The sequence below is a fragment of the Coregonus lavaretus genome, assembly GCF_964263955.1.
Source record: "Coregonus lavaretus genome assembly, chromosome: 2".
Lineage (NCBI taxonomy): Eukaryota > Metazoa > Chordata > Actinopteri > Salmoniformes > Salmonidae > Coregonus > Coregonus lavaretus.
The window spans coordinates 78,906,797-78,926,750 of record NC_139989.1 but is presented as its reverse complement, the minus strand read 5'-3'; the positions used below and the strand labels follow the sequence as shown (position 1 = coordinate 78,926,750).

At 44.1% G+C, this 19,954-nt stretch overlaps 1 protein-coding gene across 1 annotated transcript in view; it reads left to right on the top strand.

Moving 5' to 3' along the window:
• The first annotated feature begins 5,668 nt into the window (after nucleotides 1-5,668).
• LOC311140703 (NLR family CARD domain-containing protein 3-like) overlaps nucleotides 5,669-19,954 on the top strand; it is a 16,759-nt gene continuing 2,473 nt past the window's right edge. Inside the window, exons 1-4 of the mRNA XM_084175887.1 lie at nucleotides 5,669-5,708; nucleotides 5,838-6,066; nucleotides 6,529-8,314; nucleotides 9,455-9,628. Of these exons, the coding sequence (XP_084032013.1) occupies nucleotides 5,856-6,066; nucleotides 6,529-8,314; nucleotides 9,455-9,628 (2,171 nt within the window). The 5' untranslated portion in view covers nucleotides 5,669-5,708; nucleotides 5,838-5,855. The remainder of the gene's footprint in view (nucleotides 5,709-5,837; nucleotides 6,067-6,528; nucleotides 8,315-9,454; nucleotides 9,629-19,954) is intronic.

Below are 19,954 nucleotides of genomic sequence, written 5' to 3'. Positions count from 1 at the left end.
CGACTGTACAGACATCGAAGTTTATTGTTCAGTTTGCTTTTTGGTCAGGGATAGTAGTGAGTGTAGCCAGATCCTTTCCACACGCTATCCTTGTTTCATTTTGTGGTTCACCGGATTCGTCATCATCCTCGAGGGACAGACGAACGACCTGCTAGTTAGCCAAGCTAGTCGGTACAGCTAGCTAAGCTAGCTACTCTTTACCAGCAGCATCCTAGTTATCCTAGCTACCACTACATCATCACCGGCTGCCTGCATTTCTTGTGGACCGATGGAGCTCCCTGGTTGTTTCTTCTACCTGTTAAATACCGTGGAGGGCTTCTCCCTCTCTCGTTGACGGATGCTAGCCTACGCTTCCTCTGTCCGGTTCTCCTCTCTTCACTAGATGGACAGTAACTTTAGTGTTTAACCCCTCTGTGTCCAAGGACCAAACTTTTGAATATTATTTTTGGTGCGCCTCAAGTGACATTTTTAACAACTGTTTTGTTCTGATAAAAACTAGTTAATTGCATCCACCACTACCCCCCCTTACCCCACCCCACCCCACCCAAAAAAAAAAAATAACATATTGTAAAGTGGTTATCCCACTGGCTATAAGGTGAATGCACCAATATGTGAGTCGCCCTGGTCAAGTTTCACCTTCTGTCCCTCTTTATTTACATTTACATTTACGTCATTTAGCAGACGCTCTTATCCAGAGCGACTTACAAATTGGTGCATTCACCTTATAGCCAGTGGGACAACCACATCTTGATCACAGTAAGTACACTTCTTCAAACAAGTAGCTGTGAGCAAAGTCAGTGCAATCAGGGACAACTACATCTCAATCACAATAAGTACATTTCTTTAAACAAGTCAGTGCTAGCAGGTAAAATAAGTCAGGTGTTAGTTTAGACAAAAGACAGTGGTAGTAAAGGGGGGGGTAGAAGGATTACTATTATACTATTCCAGGTATTTCTTAAAGAGGTAGGGTTTCAAGTGTCTCCGGAAGGTGGTCAGTGACTCCGCTGTCCTGGCGTAGTGGGGGAGCTTGTTCCACCATTGGGGTGCCAGAGCAGCGAATAGCTTTGACTGGGCTGAGCGGGAACTGTGCTTCCATAGAGGTAGGGGGGCTAGCAGGCCAGAGGTGGATGAACGTAGTGCCCTCGTTTGGGTGTAGGGTCTGATCAGAGCCTGAAGGTAAGGAGGTGCCGTTCCCCTCACAGCTCCGTAGGCAAGCACCATGGTTTTGTCGTAGATGCGAGCTTCAACTGGAAGCCAGTGGTGTGTGCAGAGGAGCAGGGTAATGTGAGAGAATTTGGGAAGGTTGAACACCAGACGGGCTGCAGCGTTCTGCATAAGTTGCAGGGGTTTAATGGAACAGGCAGGGAGCCCAACCAACAGCGAGTTGCAGTATCCAGACGGGAGATGACAAGTGCCTGGATTAGGACCTGTGCCACTTTCTGTGTAAGGTAGGGTCGTACTCTGCGAATGTTGTAGAGCATGAACTTGCAGGATCGGGTCATCGCTTTGATGTTAGCAGAGAACGACAGGGTCTTGTCCAGGGTAACGCCAAGGTTCTTTGCACTCTGGGAGGAAGACACAACGGAGTTGTCAACCGTGATGGCGAGATCATGGAGCGGGCAGTCCTTCCCCGGGAGGAAGAGCAGCTCCGTGTTGCCGAGGTTCAGCTTGAGGTGGTAATCCGACATCCACACTGATATGTCTGCCAGAGATGCAGAGATGCGATTCTCCACCTGGTTATCAGAAGGGGGAAAGGAGAAAATTAATTGTGTGTCGTCTGCGTAGCAATGATAGGAGAGACCATGTGAGGATATGACAGAGCCAAGTGACTTGATGTATAGAGAGAATAGGAGAGGGCCTAGAACTGAGCCCTGGGGGACACCAGTGGTGAGAGCATGTGGTACGGAGACAGATTCTTGCCACGCCACCTGGTAGGAGCGACCTGTCAGGTAGGATGCAATCCAAGAGTGAGCAGCGCCGGAGATGCTCAACTCGGAGAGGGTGGAGAGGAGTATCTAATGGTTCACAGTATCAAAGGATGCAGATAGGTCTAGAAGGAAAATAGCAGAGGAGAGAGAGTTAGCTTTGGCAGTGCGGAGAGCCTCCGTGACACAGAGAAGAGCAGTCTCAGTTGAATGACCAGGCTTGAAACCTGACTGGTTAGGATCAAGAAGGTCATTCTGAGAGAGATAGCAGGAGAGTTGGCTAGAGACGGCACGCTCAAGAGTTTTGGAGAGAAAAGAAAGAAGGGATACTGGTCTGTAGTTGTTGACATCGAAGGGATCGAGTGTAGGTCTTTTGAGGAGGAGTGCAACTCTCGCCCTCTTGAAGACGGAAGGGACATAGCCAGCGGTCAAGGATGAGTTGATGAGCGAGGTGAGGTAAGGGAGAAGGTCTCCGGGAAATGGTCTGGAGAAGAGAGTAGGGGATAGGGTCAAGCGGGCAGGTTGTTGGGTGGCCGGCCGTCACAAGTCGCAAGATTTCATCTGGAGAGAGAGGGGAGAAAGAAGTCAAAGCATAGGGTAGGGCAGTGTGAGCAGGACCAGTGGTGTCATTTGACTTAATAAATGAGGATCGGATGTCGTCAACCTTCTTTTCAAAATGGTTAACGAAGTCATCCACAGAGAGGGAGGAGGGAGGGGGAGGAGGAGGAGGATTCAGCAGGGAAGAGAAGGTGGCAAAGAGCTTCCTAGGGTTAGAGGCAGATGCTTGAAATTTAGAGTGGTAGAAAGTGGCCTTAGCAGCAGAAACAGAGGAAGAAAAAGTAGAGAGGAGGGAGTGAAAAGATGCCAGGTCCGCAGGGAGTCTAGTTTTCCTCCATTTCCGCTCGGCTGCCCGGAGCCCTGTTCTGTGAGCTCGCAATGAGTTGTCAAGCCACGGAGCAGGAGGGGAGGACCGAGCCGGCCGGGAGGATAGGGGACATAGAGAGTCAAAAGATGCAGAAAGGGAGGAGAGGAGGGTTGAGGAGGCAGAATCAGGAGACCGGCGGGAGAAGGATTTAGCAGAGGGAAGAGATGATAGGATGGAAGAGGAGAGAGTAGCGGGAGAGAGAGCGAAGGTTGCGACGGCGCATTACCATCTGAGTAGGGGCAGAGTGAGTAGTGTTGGAGGAGAGCGAGAGAGAAAAGGATACAAAGTAGTGGTCGGAGATTTGGAGGGGAGTTGCAGTGAGATTAGTAGAAGAACAGCATCTAGTAAAGATGAGGTCAAGCGTATTGCCTGCCTTGTGAGTAGGGCGGGATGGTGAAAGGGTGAGGTCAAAAGAGGAAATGAGTGGAAAGAAGGAGGCAGAGAGAAATGAGTCAAAGGCAGACGTAGGGAGGTTAAAGTCATTCAGTACTGTGAGGGGTGAGCCATCCTCAGGAAAGGAACTTATCAAGGCGTCAAGCTCATTGTTTAACTCTCCAAGGGATCATGGAGGGTGATAAATGACAAGGATGTTAAGCTTGAATGGGCTAGTGACTGTGACAGCATGGAATTCAAATGAGGAGATAGACAGATGGATCAGGGGGAAAAGAGAGAATGTCCACTTGGGAGAGATGAGGATTCCTGTGCCACCGCCGCGCTGACCAGATGCTCTCGGGGTATGCGAGAACACATGATCAGACGAGGAAAGAGCAGTAGGAGTAACAGTGTTTTCTGTGGTAATCCATGTTTCTGTCAGCGCCAAGAAGTCGAGAGACTGGAGGGTAGCATAGGCTGAGATGAACTTTGCCTTGTTGGCCGCAGAACGGCAGTTCCAGAGGCTACAGGAGACCTGGAACTCCACGTGGGTCGCGCGTGCAGGGACCACCAGATTAGAGTGGTAGCAGCCACGCGGTGTGAAGCGTTTGTATGGCCTGTGCAGAGAGGAGAGAACAGGGATAGACAGACACATAGTTGACAGGCTACAGAAAAGGCTACAATAATGCAAAAGAGATCGGAATGAAATTCATTAAACATCTGGGGAAGCGAGAGAGCGGGGCCTCCCTCGACTAACTCCCGCAGAACAATTTGGCAGAACTGTCTTCGTTTAAGGGACAGTCTTCGTTTTGGGGACAGCTGCCACAGACAGCTGCCACTGAACAAAGAGGTTGTGCTAATAACACTAAGCTAATCGCCTAGCACAAGTGTAGCCACTTCCCCTCCTATTAGTTGACACGCTAGTAAATTAGCCAGGCCTCGCTTATATACATACCACCTAGAGAGACAAGTGTAGCCACTCCCCCTCCTATTGAGTTGTAATCTGCAGAGAACAAAATAAGTGTCTGGCCAGTGTGAATGGGTAGCAATCGCTTTTTAAGCAGACTGGGTAGCTTTCTAACTTTGACAGACAGACAGATCCAACACAGTTTACAAGTTAAAACAATTCTACTTACAGAATCAAGCAGGATCCTTCCAAGACTATTAGCTGACACGCCATTACTTAAAAAATTAAAACAGGCCTTATTTTAGGGCATCTTTCACCCTACCAGCTCCTATTAGTTCTATTGAGCTCAGTGGCACCGACTCGCCTTCTGAACATGCTATTCCCAGCTCATTGTTCTGCGTCACAATGCCAGCTTCACTAGTGTTATCAATGAGACCTGCCTGCGTTAACCCTGTAGGTTTACCTCAGGTAACTTACTATTAACAAGGTTACGGCTACTTAGTGAGCGTTAACCCTGTAGGTTTACCTCAGGTAACTTATTATTAACAAGGTCACGGCTACATGGTGAGCATTAACCCTGTAGGTTTACCTCAGGTAACGTATTATTAAGAAGGTTACAGCTACTTGGTTCGCGCACTCACTGTTCACCTGAGTACACGCTGTGGTGATCCACAGTCTAAGAAGCGATGGCTGGCGCATAGCCATTACACATTTTCTGTTCATGGTTAACCATATTTGTTTTAAGAAAAAAGTGTACAATCTAAACAAAACTGTCCTCTTTTTCAAGATGTGGCCGATAAACAGCCAGAATACCATTTTTTTGACAACTTGTTGTTTCTAAATGGCTGCTGGGTAATTTGATATGCATCGAAATCTTCGTTCGTTGGCATTGAATTGAGCGAATGCTACGCAGGTTCACTGAGTTGCAAACCAAATGGGTATAATGGGGTGATTGTTGTCTAATCGAGTGGTCTAGCTCATTGATTTGTAGATCTGACGCAGTTGCTAACTAAGATTATGAGCCTAGCAGGTGTCGTGAGTTATGTAGTACCCACATACGGCCACAAGGAGGAGCAAGAGTGCTATAACCCCATACAGTTTTTTGCCTTAAAAACCCTGAACCTAACAATCAATCAAATGTATTTATAAAGCCCTTTTTACACCAGCAGATGTCACAAAGTGCTAAACAGAAACTCTTACCCTACTTATAACCTATTTTAGCCTTACCCCTTACCATAATTCTAGGGTAGGGTAGACAGCTGTGTGTCCATGAAGAGCGACCGGTCTATGAGTCCTCCTATAGAGTTCAGATTTTTTTACTGAACAAAGGTAAGAAGAACTCATAGTCAGTTAAACAACACTGTCTCTAGTCATTTCTCCACTCCCATTTTCCCATTTATTTTTGTTGTTTTCACAATCCACAATTTTATAGTCCTAAAACTGTGTGTGTGTGTGTCTGGGTGAGGAAATGTAATCTCAGTGTTTTGTCCACAGAAACCAACAGCAGAGATCAGAAACAGAAATTCTCAGTGGTCAGTCTTCCGAGAGTCATCAAACAGACCTGGACTCCATATTCAGTGTATGTGGTCCTGTTATGTACATTTGTTTTTGTTTACCTCAAGTAAAGTTGATCTGTCAATCATTCATTAATGTGTTAATGAGAAAGCATTGCTTCTCTTGCTGAACTTATTTACTTGATTTATTTCAGTTGCTTGAAGAGAATATTATGACATTTGTGAAGAACGAGCTGAAGATGTTCAAGAGGATTCTTAGTCCAGAACTCCCAGAAGGCTTTGAGAGTCAGAAGCAGGATAAGGAAGTGGTGGATGCTGAAGATGAGAAGCAGGAGAGCAGTGCCAGAGAGGGGGCTCTGAAGATCACACTGCACGTCCTGAGGAAAATGAACCAGAAGGAGCTTGCTGACACACTGGAGAAAAGTAAGAGCTGTCTGCCTCATGTTGAATGCTGTTTTATAACGAACATTTAAAAGCTGTAGCTAAAGTACAGCTAAAGTAGCTGTGTAACTCAATGAAATTGTAGCAGCCTTAACACAACACCTAGTGACCTCATCAAGTAGCATTGGAATATGTTGTGTTGATTCATTTAGAGAGAGAGAGAGAGAGAGAGAGAGACGGAGAGAGAGAGAGAGAGAGAGAGAGAGAGAGAGAGAGAGAGAGAGAGAGAGAGAGAGAGAGAGAGAGAGAGAGAGAGAGAGATAATACCAATAATAATATAATCAGTCACACCAGTCTGTAATGTATTATGAAAACATTGACACATTTATACAGTCAGTTAAGCGAAGAAATTATTATAATTAAAAAAGATATAACAGTCCTAGAATACTGTAGACATTAAAACAGACGTAATATTAATATCCAATGTGTTATTTCTTCATTCAGATGAGCTTGCTGTGATTTGCCAACGTGAACTCAAATCTAATCTAAAGAAGAAGTTTCAATGTGTATTTGAGGGGATCGCTAAACAAGGAAACCCAACACTTCTCAATAAGATCTACACAGAGCTCTACATCACAGAGGGTGGGACAGGAGAGGTCAATAATGAACATGAGCTGAGACAGATTGAGACAACCAGGAAACAAGCAAGACCAGAGACTCCAATCAAATGTAACGACATCTTCAATCCCTTAACTGGACAAGACAAACTTATCAGAACTGTGCTGACAAAGGGAGTCACTGGCATTGGAAAAACAGTCTCTGTGCAGAAGTTCATTCTGGACTGGGCTGAAGGAAAAGCAAATCAGGATGTCCAATTTGTATTTTCATTCCCTTTTCGGGAGCTGAATTTGATGAAAGGGGAAAAACACACTCTGATTGAACTTCTCAATCACTTCTCAATGGAAACCAAAGAATCAAGAATTTCCAACTACGACAAGTACAAAGTTCTGTTCGTCTTTGATGGTCTGGATGAGTGCCGACTGCCCCTAGACTTCCAGAAGAACAAGATCTGTTGTGACGTCACAGAGTCAACCTCAGTGGATGTTCTGCTGACAAATCTCATCAAGGGAAATCTGCTTCCCTCTGCTCTCCTCTGGATAACTACCAGACCTGCAGCAGCCAATAAGATCCCTTCAGGGTGTGTTGACCAGGTGACAGAGGTACGAGGGTTCAATGACCCACAGAAGGATGAATATTTCAGGAAGAGATTCAGTGATCAGGACCTGGCCAGCAGAATCATCTCACACATGACATCAAGGAGCCTCCACATCATGTGCCACATTCCAGTCTTCTGTTGGATTTCTGCAACAGTCCTTGAACACATGTTGAAACATAAGAGAGAAGAGATGCCCAAGACTCTGACTGAGATGTACACACACCTTGTGGAGTTTCATACCAAACAGAAGAATGAAAAGTATCTTGGGAAAGAAGAGACAGGTCCACACTGGAATAAAGAGAGCATTCTGTCACTGGGAAAACTGGCTTTTCAACAGCTTGTGAATGGCAATCTGATTTTCTATGAAAATGACCTGAAAGAGGCTGGCATTGATGTCAATGATGCCTCAGTGTACTCAGGATTGTGCACACAGCTCTTTAAAGAGGAATGTGGTCTGTACCAGGACAAGGTGTACTGCTTCGTGCATCTGAGCATTCAGGAGTTTCTGGCTGCTGTATATGTGTTCCTCTCATTCATCAACAACAATGAAAATCTAATTGATGAACCTCAATCAACGTCCAGCAACATTTTTGCGCTGTTCAGAGACAAGTCTGCAGTTACTTTCTACAAGAGTGCTGTGGATAAAGCCTTACAAAGTGAGACAGGAAGCCTGGACCTTTTCCTCCGCTTCCTTCTGGGGTTCTCACTGGAGTCCAATCAGAAGCACTTACGAGGTCTACTGACAGAGACAAGAAGCAGCTCACAGAGCCATGAAGAAACAGTCAAGTACATCAAGGAGAAGATCAGGGAGAATCCCTCTCCAGAGAGGTGCATCAATCTGTTCCACTGTCTGAATGAACTGAATGACCATTCTCTAGTGGAGGAGATCCAAAGTTACCTGAGCTCAGGAAGTCTCTCAGAAGCCAAACTGTCACCTGCACAGAGGTCAGCTCTGGTCTTTGTGTTGCTGACTTCAGAAAAGGAACTGGATGTGTTTGACCTGAAGAAATACTCCAGATCAGAGGAAGGTCTTCTGAGGCTGCTGCCAGTGGTCAAAGCCTCCAGAGCTGCTCTGTGAGTACATACAATTATATTTAAGTACTAATCATCAGGAAGAAATATTCAGTTTAGAGAAAAATATATATTATAATATGTACAGTATATAATATTATTTTGAATAACCTATTGAATCACTGCATTGATGTTCACATTAGTATAACAATATGACCATACAATTCTAGGAGACAGAAGATTAATCTATATGTTGTTTGAGAGAATAAACCAAATGCATCTGCCATTGTCCTTCTACACTACTGGTGTTAAATTAACAGTGTGTTTGTGAAATCATGATGATCTCTTCGTCAGGCTGTCAGGCTGTGGAGTCACAGAGAAAGGCTGTGCTTCTCTGGTCCCAGCTCTGATGTCAAACCCCTCACACCTGAGAGAGCTGGACCTGAGTAACAATGACCTGGAGGATTCAGGAGTGAAGCTGCTCTCTGCTGGACTGGGGAATCCCCACTGTAAACTGAAGACTCTGAGGTCAGTATTCCTGTAGTTGGTCAACAAGTGATAACTGTTCACCAGATCCACATGTGTTTACCAGGCACACATAGTCATAACCCAAAACACAACCAAAACAAACTGCAAATGAAACCAACGAGTTTGGGACCAAATACTAAACCTTTGACTACTTTAATACACTATAAGTGAATTGGTCAGAATACGTTTGACTTCTTCAAATGGGGGACGAGATACATAAAGTGCTTTCATTTCTAAACGGTGAAACAGATATGTATGAAAATACCCTCAAATAAAAGGTGACATTATATACTGTCAACTCATATAAAACATTTTATCTCAAATCCAAAATGCTGGAGTACAGAGCCACATTTAAAATGTTAGCTTCACTGTCAAAATAGATATGGTGTGGACTGTATACTCAATACAATCTAAATCTGATACCTCACTGTCTGTCTTTTGACTGATACTGCTTTTTAAACTGGTCTGGTCAGTCTACTCAAATATTCATACTATACATTTTTCTCTCTACAAGCAATATTACGATAATTTCTAATAATGATACATTCATTTATGAATAGATATGGAAGGTTTCAGGACACTGATATATCTGAATATGTTGCAAAAAATATACTGTCACTATTTTCACCACCAAAGAATAGCATTGTGCTTTAAATATGATTTTACTCTTTGCAGGCTGTCAGGCTGTGGAGTCACAGAGAAAGGCTGTGCTTCTCTGGTCTCAGCTCTGAAGTCAAACCCCTCACACCTGAGAGAGCTGGATCTGAGGAACAATGACCAGAAGGATTCAGGAGTGAAGCTGCTCTCTGCTGGACTGGGGAATCCCCATTGTAAACTGGAGACTTTGAGGTCAGTATTTCTGTAGTTGGTGAACAAGTGATAACTGTTCACCAGATCCATGTGTTTACCAGGCACACACAGTCCACATCATTTGTGTTTGGACAGTGAAGCTTTCAGTTTTAAATTTAGCGCTATGGTCCAAAATTCTGGAATTGAGATAAAACGTTTCATATTAGGCGACAGAACAGAATGTGTTGGATCATTGTCCTGTTGAAAAACAAATGATAGTCCCACTAAGCCCAAACCAGATGGGATGGCGTATTGCTGCAGAATGCTGTTGTAGCCATGCTGGTTAAGTGTGCCTTGAATTCTAAATAAATCACAGACAGTGTCACCAGCAAAGATCCCCCACACCAAAACACCTCCTCCTCCATGCTTTACGGTGGGAACTACACATGCGGAGATCATCCGTTCACCCACACCGCTTCTCACAAAGACACGGCGGTTGGAACCAAAAATCTCAAATTTGGACTCCAGACCAAAGGAAAGATGTCCACCGGTGAAATGTCCATTGCTTGTGTTTCTTGTCCCAAGCAGGTCTCTTCTTATTATTGGTGTCCTTTAGTAGTGATTTCTTTGCAGCAATTCGACCATGAAGGCCTGATTCACACAGTCCCCTCTGAACAGTTGATGTTGAGATGTGTCTGTGACTTGAACTCTGTGAAGCATTTATTTGGGCTGCAATTTCTGAGGCTGGTAACTCTAATGAACCTATCCTCTGCAGCAGAGGTAACTCTGGGTCTTCCATTCCTTTGGCGGTCCTAATGAGAGCCAGTTTCATCATAGCGCTTGATGGTTTTTGCGACTGCACTTGAAGAAAAGTTCAAAGTTCTTGAAATGTTCCGTATTGACTGACCTTCATGTCTTAAAGTAATGATGGACTGTCATTTCTCTTTGCTTATTTGAGCTGTTCTTGCCATAATATGGACTTGGTCTTTTACCAAATAGGGCTATCTTCTGTATACACCCCCTACCTTGTCACAACACAACTGATTGGTTCAACCACATTGAGAAGGAAATAAATTCAAAAAATTAACTTTTAAGAAGGCACACCAGTTAATTGAAATGCATTCCAGGTGACTACCTCATGAAGCTGGTTGAGAGAATGGCAAGAGTGTGCAAAGCTGCCATCAAGGCAAAGGGTGGCTATTTGAAGAATCTCAAATATAACATATATTTTAATTTGTTTAACACTTCTTTGGTTACTACATGATTCAATATGTGTTATTTCATAGTTTTGATGTCTTCATTATTATTCTACAATGTAAAAAATAGTCATTAAATAAACAACAACACTTGAATGAGTAAGTGTGTTTAATCTTTTGACTGGTAGTGTGTATATATATATACATATATGAATAGATATGTCAGGTTTCAGGACTCTGATGTATCTGAAAAAGTTGAAGAAATATATTTTCACCACCAAAGAATATCAGTGTGGTTTTAATATGATTTTACACTTGCAGGCTGTCAGGCTGTCTAGTCACAGAGGAAGGCTGTGCTTCTCTGGTCTCATCTCTGATGTCAAACCCCTCACACCTGAGAGAGCTGGATCTGACTAACAATGACCTGAAGGATTCAGGAGTGAAGCTGCTCTCTGGTGGACTGGGGAATCCCCACTGTAAACTGGAGACTCTGAGGTCAGTATTCCTGTAGTTGGTCAACAAGTGATAACTGTTCACCAGATCCACATGTGTTTACCAGGCACACACAGTCCACATCATTTGTGTTTGGACAGTGAATCTTTCAGTTGTAAATTTAGCGCAATGGTCCAGAATTCTGGAATTGAGATAAAATGTTACATATTAGGCGACAGAACAGAATGTGTTGGATCATTTTCCTGTTGAAAAACAAATGATAGTCCCACTAGGCCCAAACCAGATGGGATGGTGTATTGCTGCAGAATGCTGTTGTAGCCATGCTGGTTAAGTGTGCCTTGAATTCTAAATAAATCACAGACAGTGTCACCAGCAAAGATCCCCCACACCAAAACACCTCCTCCTCCATGCTTTACGGTGGGAACTACACATGCGGAGATCATCCATTCACCCACACCGCTTCTCACAAAGACACGGCGGTTGGAACCAAAAATCTCAAATTTGGACGCCAGACCAAAGGACAAATATCCACCGGTGTAATGTCCATTGCTCGTGTTTCTTGGCCCAAGCAGGTCTTTTCTTCATATAGATGTACTTTAGTAGTGATTTCTTTACAGCAATTCAATCATGAAGGCCTGATTCACATCGTCCCCTCTGAACAGTTGATGTTGAGATGTGTCTGTGACTTGAACTCTGTGAAGCATTTATTTGGGCTGCAATTTCTGAGGCTGGTAAATCTAATGACCTTATCCTCTGCAGCAGAAGTAACTGGGTCTTCCATTCCTGTGGCGGTCCTCATGAGAGGCAGTTTCATAATAGCGCTTGATGGTTTTTGCGACTGCACTTGAAGAAACGTTCAAAGTTCTTGACATTTTCCGTATTGACTGACCTTCATGTCTTAAAGTAATGATGGACTGTCGTTTCTCTTTGCCTATTTGAGCTGTTCTTGCCATAATATTGACTTGGTCTTTTGCCAAATAGGGATATCTTCTGTATACCCCACCTACCTTGTCACAACATAACTGATTGGATCAAACGCATTAAGAAGGAAAGAAATTCCACAAATGTACTTTTAAGAAGGCACACCTGTTAATTGAAATGCATTCCAGGTGACTAACTCATGAAACTGGTTGAGAGAATGCCAAGCGTGTGCAAAGCTGTCATCAAGGCAAAGGGTGGCTATTTGAAGAATCTTAAATATATAATATATTTTGATTTGTTTAACACTTTTTTGGTTACTACATGATTCCATATTTGTTATTTCATAGTTTTGATGTCTCCACTATTATTCTAAAATGTAAAAAATAGTCATAAAAAAAAACAACAACACTTGAATGAGCAAGTGTGTTTAAACTTTTGACTGGTAGTGTGTATATATACATATATGAATAGATATGTCAGGTTTCAGGACTCTGATGTATCTGAAAAAGTTGAAGAAATATATTTTCACCACCAAAGAATATCAGTGTGATTTTAATGTGATTTTAATCTTGCAGGCTGTCAGGCTGTCTAGTCAAAGAGGAAGGCTGTGCTTCTCTGGTCTCAGCTCTGAAGATAAACCCCTCACACCTGAGAGAGCTGGATCTGAGGAACAATGACCTGAAGGATTCAGGAGTGAAGCTGCTCGCTGCTGGACTGGGGAATCCACACTGTAAACTGGAGACTCTGAGGTCAGTATTCCTATAGTTGGTCAACAAGTGATAACTGTTCACCAGATCCAAATGTGTTTACCAGGCACACATAGTCCACACCATATGTGTTTGGACAGTGAAGCTTTCAGTTTTAAATTTAGCGCTATGGTCCAGAATTCTGCAATTGAGATAAAATTTTTCATATTAGGTGAAAGAACAGAATGTGTTGGATCATTGTCCTGTTGAAAAACAAATGATAGTCCCACTAAATCCAAATCAGATGGGATGGCGTATTGCTGCAGAATACTGTGGTAGCCATGCTGGTTAAGTGTGCCTTTAATTCTAAATAAATCACAGACAGTGTCACCAGCAAAGATCCCCCACGCCAAAACACCTCCTCCTCCATGCTTTACTTTGGGAACTACACATGCGGAGATCATCTGTTCACCCACACCGCTTCTCACAAAGACACGGCGGTTGGAACCAACAATCTCAAATTTGGACTCCAGACCAAAGGACAAATGTCCACCGGTGTAATGTCCATTGCTCGTGTTTCTTGGCCCAAGCAGGTCTCTTCTTATTATTGGTGTCCTTTAGTAGTGATTTCTTTGAAGCAATTCGACCATGAAGGCCTGATTCACACAGTCCCCTCTGAACAGTTGATGTTGAGATGTGTCTGTGACTTGAACTCTGTGAAGCATTTGGGCTGCAATTTCTGAGGCTGGTAACTCTAATGAACTTATCCTCTGCAGCAGAAGTAACTCTGGGTCTTCCATTCCTATGGCGGTCCTCATGAGAGGCAGTTTCATAATAGCGCTTGATGGTTTTTGTGACTGCACTTGAAGAAACTTTAAAAGTTCTTGAAATGTTCCGTATTGGCTGACCGTCATGTCTTAAAGTAATAATGGACTGTCATTTCTCTTTGCTTATTTGAGCTGTTCTTGCCATAAAATGGACTTGGTCTTTTACCAAATAGGGCTATCTTCTGTATACCCCCCCTACCTTGTCACAACATAACTGATTGGCTCAAACGCATTAAGAAGTAAAGACATTCCACAAATTTACTTTTAAGAAGGCACACCTGTTAATTGAAATGCATTCCAGGTGACTACCTCATGAAGCTGGTTGAGAGAATGCCAAGAGTGTGCAAATCTGTCATCAAGGCAAAGGGTGGCTATTTGAAGAATCTCAAATAAAAATATATATATTGATTTGTTTAACACTTCATTGGTTACTACATGATCCCATATGTGTTATTTCATAGTTTTGATGTCTTCATTATTATTCTACAATGTAAAAAATAGTCATTAAATAAACAACAACACTTGAATGAGTAAGTGTGTTTAAACTTTTGACTGGTAGTGTGTATATATATACAGTGGGGAAAAAAAGTATTTAGTCAGCCACCAATTGTGCAAGTTCTCCCACTTAAAAAGATGAGAGAGGCCTGTAATTTTCATCATAGGTACACGTCAACTATGACAGACAAATTGAGGAAAAAAAATCCAGAAAATCCCATTGTAGGATTTTTAATGAATTTATTTGCAAATTATGGTGGAAAATAAGTATTTGGTCACCTACAAACAAGCAAGATTTCTGGCTCTCACAGACCTGTAACTTCTTCTTTAAGAGGCTCCTCTGTCCTCCACTCGTTACCTGTATTAATGGCACCTGTTTGAACTTGTTATCAGTATAAAAGACACCTGTCCACAACCTCAAACAGTCACACTCCAAACTTCACAATGGCCAAGACCAAAGAGCTGTCAAAGGACACCAAAAACAAAATTGTAGACCTGCACCAGGCTGGGAAGACTGAATCTGCAATAGGTAAGCAGCTTGGTTTGAAGAAATCAACTGTGGGAGCAATTATTAGGAAATGGAAGACATACAAGACCACTGATAATCTCCCTCGATCTGGGGCTCCACGCAAGATCTCACCCCGTGGGGTCAAAATGATCACAAGAACGGTGAGCAAAAATCCCAGAACCACACGGGGGGACCTAGTGAATGACCTGCAGAGAGCTGGGACCAAAGTAACAAAGCCAACCATCAGTAACACACTACGCCGCCAGGGACTCAAATCCTGCAGTGTGAGACGTGTCCCCCTGCTTAAGCCAGTACATGTCCAGGCCCGTCTGAAGTGCATTTGGATGATCCAGAAGAGGATTGGGAGAATGTCATATGGTCAGATGAAACCAAAATATAACTTTTGGGTAAAAACTCAACTCGTCATGTTTGGAGGACAAAGAATGCTGAGTTGCATCCAAAGAACACCATACCTACTGTGAAGCATGGGGTTGGAAACATCATGCTTTGGGGCTGTTTTTCTGCAAAGGGACCAGGACGACTGATCCGTGTAAAGGAAAGAATGAATGGGGCCATGTATCGTGAGATTTTGAGTGAAACCCTCCTTCCATCAGCAAGGGCATTGAAGATGAAACGTGGCTGGGTCTTTCAGCATGACAATGATCCCAAACACACCACCCGGGCAACGAAGGAGTGGCTTCGTAAGAAGCATTTCAAGGTCCTGGAGTGGCCTAGCCAGTCTACAGATCTCAACCCCATAGAAAATCTTTGGAGGGAGTTGAAAGTCTGTGTTGCCCAGCGACAGCCCCAAAACATCACTGCTCTAGAGGAGATCTGCATGGAGGAATGGGCCAAAATACCAGCAACAGTGTGTGAAAACCTTGTGAAGACTTACAGAAAACGTTTGACCTGTGTCATTGCCAACAAAGGGTATATAACAAAGTATTGAGAAACTTTTGTTATTGACCAAATACTTATTTTCCACCATCATATGCCAATAAATTCATTAAAAATCCTACAATGTGATTTTCTGGATTTTTTTTTCTCATTTTGTCTGTCATAGTTGACGTGTACCTATGATGAAAATGACAGGCCTCTCTCATCTTTTTAAGTGGGAGAACTTGCACAATTGGTGGCTGACTAAATACTTTTTTTCCCCACTGTACATATATGAATAGATATGTCCGGTTTCAGGACTTTGATGTATCTGAAAATGTAGAAAAAATATATTTTCACCACCAAAGAATATCAGTGTGATTTTAATATGATTTTACTCTTGCAGGCTGTCAGGCTGTCTAGTCACAGAGGAAGGCTGTGCTTCTCTGGTCTCAGCTCTGAAGTCAAACCCCTCACACCTGAGAGAGCTGGATCTGACTAACAATGACCTGAAGGATTCAGGAGTGAAGCTGCTCTCTACTGGACTGGGGAATCCCCACTGTAAACTTGACCCTCTGAGGTCAGTATTCCTGTAGTTGGTCAACAACTGATAACTGTTCACCAGATCCACATGTGTTTAAAAGGGACACATAGTCCACACCATATGTGTTTGGACAGTGAAGCTTACAGTTTTTAAATTTGGTGCTATGCTCCAGCATTTTGGATTTGAGATAGAATGTTTCATGTTAGGTGCATCTAAACTTTTGACTACTTTAATACACTATAAGTGAATTGGTCAGAATACTTATGACTTCTTCAACTGTGGGGACTAGATACATAAAGTGCTTTCATTTCTAAACGGTGAAACAGATATGTATTAAAATATCCTCAAATAAAAGGTGACATTATATACTGTCACCTCATATGAAACATTTGATCTCAAATCCAAAATGGTGGAGTATAGAGCCACATTTAAAATGTTGGCTTCACTGTCAAAATAGAGATGGTGTGGACTGTATACTCAATACAATCTAAATCTGATACCTCACTGTCTGTCTTTTGACTGATACTGCTTTTTAAACTGGTCTGGTCAGTCTACTCAAATATTTGTACTTTATATTTTTCTCTCTACAAGCAATACTTTAATAACGTGTCATTTCTAATCATGATACATTCATTTATGAATAGATATGGCAGGTTTCAGGACACTGATATATCTGAATAAAAAAATATATATATATTGCCACTATTTTCACCACCAAAGAATAGCAGTGTGGTTTTAATATGATTTGACTCTTTGCAGGCTGTCAGGCTGTCTAGTCACAGAGGAAGGCTGTGCTTCTCTGGTCTCAGCTCTGAAGTCAAACCCCTCACACCTGAGAGAGCTGGATCTGAGTAACAATGACCTGAAGGATTCAGGAGTGAAGCTGCTCTCTACTGGACTGGGGAATCCCCACTGTAAACTGGAGACTCTGAGGTCAGTATTCCTGTAGTTGGTCAACAAGTGATAACTGTTCACCAGATCCACATGTGTTTACCAGGCACACATAGTCCACACCATATGTGTTTGGACAGTGGAGCTTACAGTTTTACATTTGGTGCTATGCTCCAGCATTTTGGATATGAGATATAATGTTTCATGTTAGGTGAGAGTATATAATGTCGCCTTTTATTTGAGGGTATTCATCCGTATATGTGTTATTGTTAAGAAATGAAAGCACTTTATGTGTCTAGTTCTCCCATTTGAAAAAGTCTTAATAATTTGGACATATTCACTTATATTGTATTAAAGTGAATGTGAAAGTTACAGAGGAACAAGGATCATCCCCCCTCTGTTATTGGTAATGGTGAGAGGTTAGCATGTTTTGTTGTAGCCTCTGTAACTTTCTCACTCATTATTATTCATGATTCACTCATGATCTTTCTCAATCATGTCATCATCAGGATTAATATAGTAGTGTTTAGAAACATGTTATCTACTCACTTAGAAATAAAATTACTCACCACCAAAGAATAGTAGGTTGGGTTTAACATGATTTGACTCTTTGCAGGCTGTCAGGCTGTGGAGTCACAGAGAAAGGCTGTGCTTCTCTGGTCTCAGCTCTGAAGTCAAACCCCTCACACCTAAGAGAGCTGGACCTGAGTAACAATGACCTGAAGGATTCAGGAGTGAAGCTGCTCTCTGCTGTCCTGGGGAATCCCCACTGTAAACTGGAGACTCTGAGGTTAGTATTCCTGTAGTTGGTCAACAAGTGATAACTGTTCACCAGATCCACATGTGTTTACCAGGCACACATAGTCCACACCATATGTGTTTGGACAGTGAAGCTTACAGTTTTACATTTGGTGCTATGCTCCAGCATTTTGGATATGAGATATAATGTTTCATATTAGGTGAGAGTATATAATGTCACCTTTTATTTGAGGGTATTCATACATATCTGTGTTATTGTTAAGAAATGAAAACACTTTCTGTGTCTAGTTCTCCCATTTGAAAAAGTCTTAATAATTTGGACCTATTCACTTATATTGTATTAAAGTAGTCATAAGTTTAGTATTTGGTCCCATATTCCTTACCCACAGATAGAAATTGAATGGTTAATAATGTCCTGTCATTTTGGAGTCACTTCACTTGTATTGTCAGTAAGAATAGAAGATGTTTTTGAACACTTCTACATTCATGTGGATGCTACCATGATTATGAATAATCATGAATGGATCGTGAATGATGATGAATGAGAAAGTTACAGAGGAACAAGGATCATACCCCCTCTGTTATTGGTAATGGTGAGAGGTTAGCATGTTGTCACGATCGTCTTGAAAATGAGCAGACCAATACGCAGCGCGTTGAGCGAACATGATGACTTTAATAAGTAAAGCACGTAATACAAAACTAAACACGATCGTGAAGTCCAACAGAAGCACTGACAGAAACACGGAACAAAAACCCACAACCACAAGGTGAAAACACACAGTTTAAATATGGCTCCCAATCAGAGATAACGAGCCGACAGCTGACACTCGTTACCTCCGATTGGGAGTCATTGACCAAACAAGGAAACATACCAAATAGACAACCAACCAAAACAGAACACAACGAAAACGAACACACCCTGGCTCAAAATACAAAGTCCCGGAGCCAGAGCGTGACAGTACCCCCCCCCCCTAAAGGCGCGGACTGCGACCGCGCATCAAAACCCCAAAATAGGGGAGGGCTGGGTGGGTGTTGCTCCTCGGAGGCGGCTCCGGCTCCGGGCTTGACCACCACCCTACTTCAATCCCCCCATAGCGCCCCCGGTCCGATTTGACCCAGCTGGTAGGATCTGGACTGACGACGCGCACCCCTGGCTTGGCGCGTGAGGCAGGAACGGACCGGACCTGGCTGACGATACGCACCCTAGGCTTGATGCGTGGAGCCGGAACGGGCCTCACCAGGCTGACGACTCGCATCCCTGGCTTGGTGCGAGTAGCAGGAATGGGCTAGATCAGGCTGACGGCTCGCACCCTTGGCTTGGTGCGAGTAGCAGGGACGAGCTGAACCAGGCTGACGACTCGCACCCTTGGCTTGGTGCGAGTAGCAGTAACGGGCTGGACCAGGCCGACGACTCGTACCCCTGGCTTGGTGCGAGTAGCAGGAACGGGCTGGACCAGGCTGACGACTCGCACCCTTGGCTTGGTGCGAGTAGCAGGAACGGGCTGGACCAGGCTGACGACTCGCACCCTTGGCTTGGTGCGAGTGGCAGGAACAGGCCGGGCCGGGCTGGCGACGCGCACCGTAGGTTTGGTGCGAGTGGCAGGAACAGGCCGGGCCGGGCTGGCGACGCGCACCTTAGGCTTAGTACGTGGAGCAGGAACAGGCCGGGCTGGGCTGGCGACGCACACCGTAGGCTTCGTACGTGGAGCAGGAACAGGCCGGGCTGGGCTGGCGACGCACCCCATAGGCTTGGTGCGTGGAGCAGGAACAGGCCGGGCTGGGCTGGCGACGCACACCGTAGGTTTTGTGCGTGGAGCAGGAACAGGCCGGGCTGGGCTGGCGACGCACACCGTAGTTTTTGTGCGTGGAGCAGGAACAGGCCGGGCTGGGCTGGCGACGCACCCCGTAGGCTTTGTGCGTAGAGCAGGAACAGGCCGGGCTGGGCTGGCGACGCGCACCACAGACTCGGTGCGGAGCGCAGGAACGGGCCGGGCTGGGCTGTCGATGCACACCACAGGCTCCATGCGAGGAACAGGCACAGACAGGACCGCACTGAGGACACACACCCATGGCCCTACACGGGGATCAGGAACGGGCCGGACCGGACTGGTAACACACCCCAGTACCCTTCGCCGTGCCTCCACACCTTCCTTCCCCTTCGTGACCAGTGGCCCCCTTAACCTGGCGGCCTTTTCTGCCAACCTACTGCACTCCTCTAACCCGTACTCCT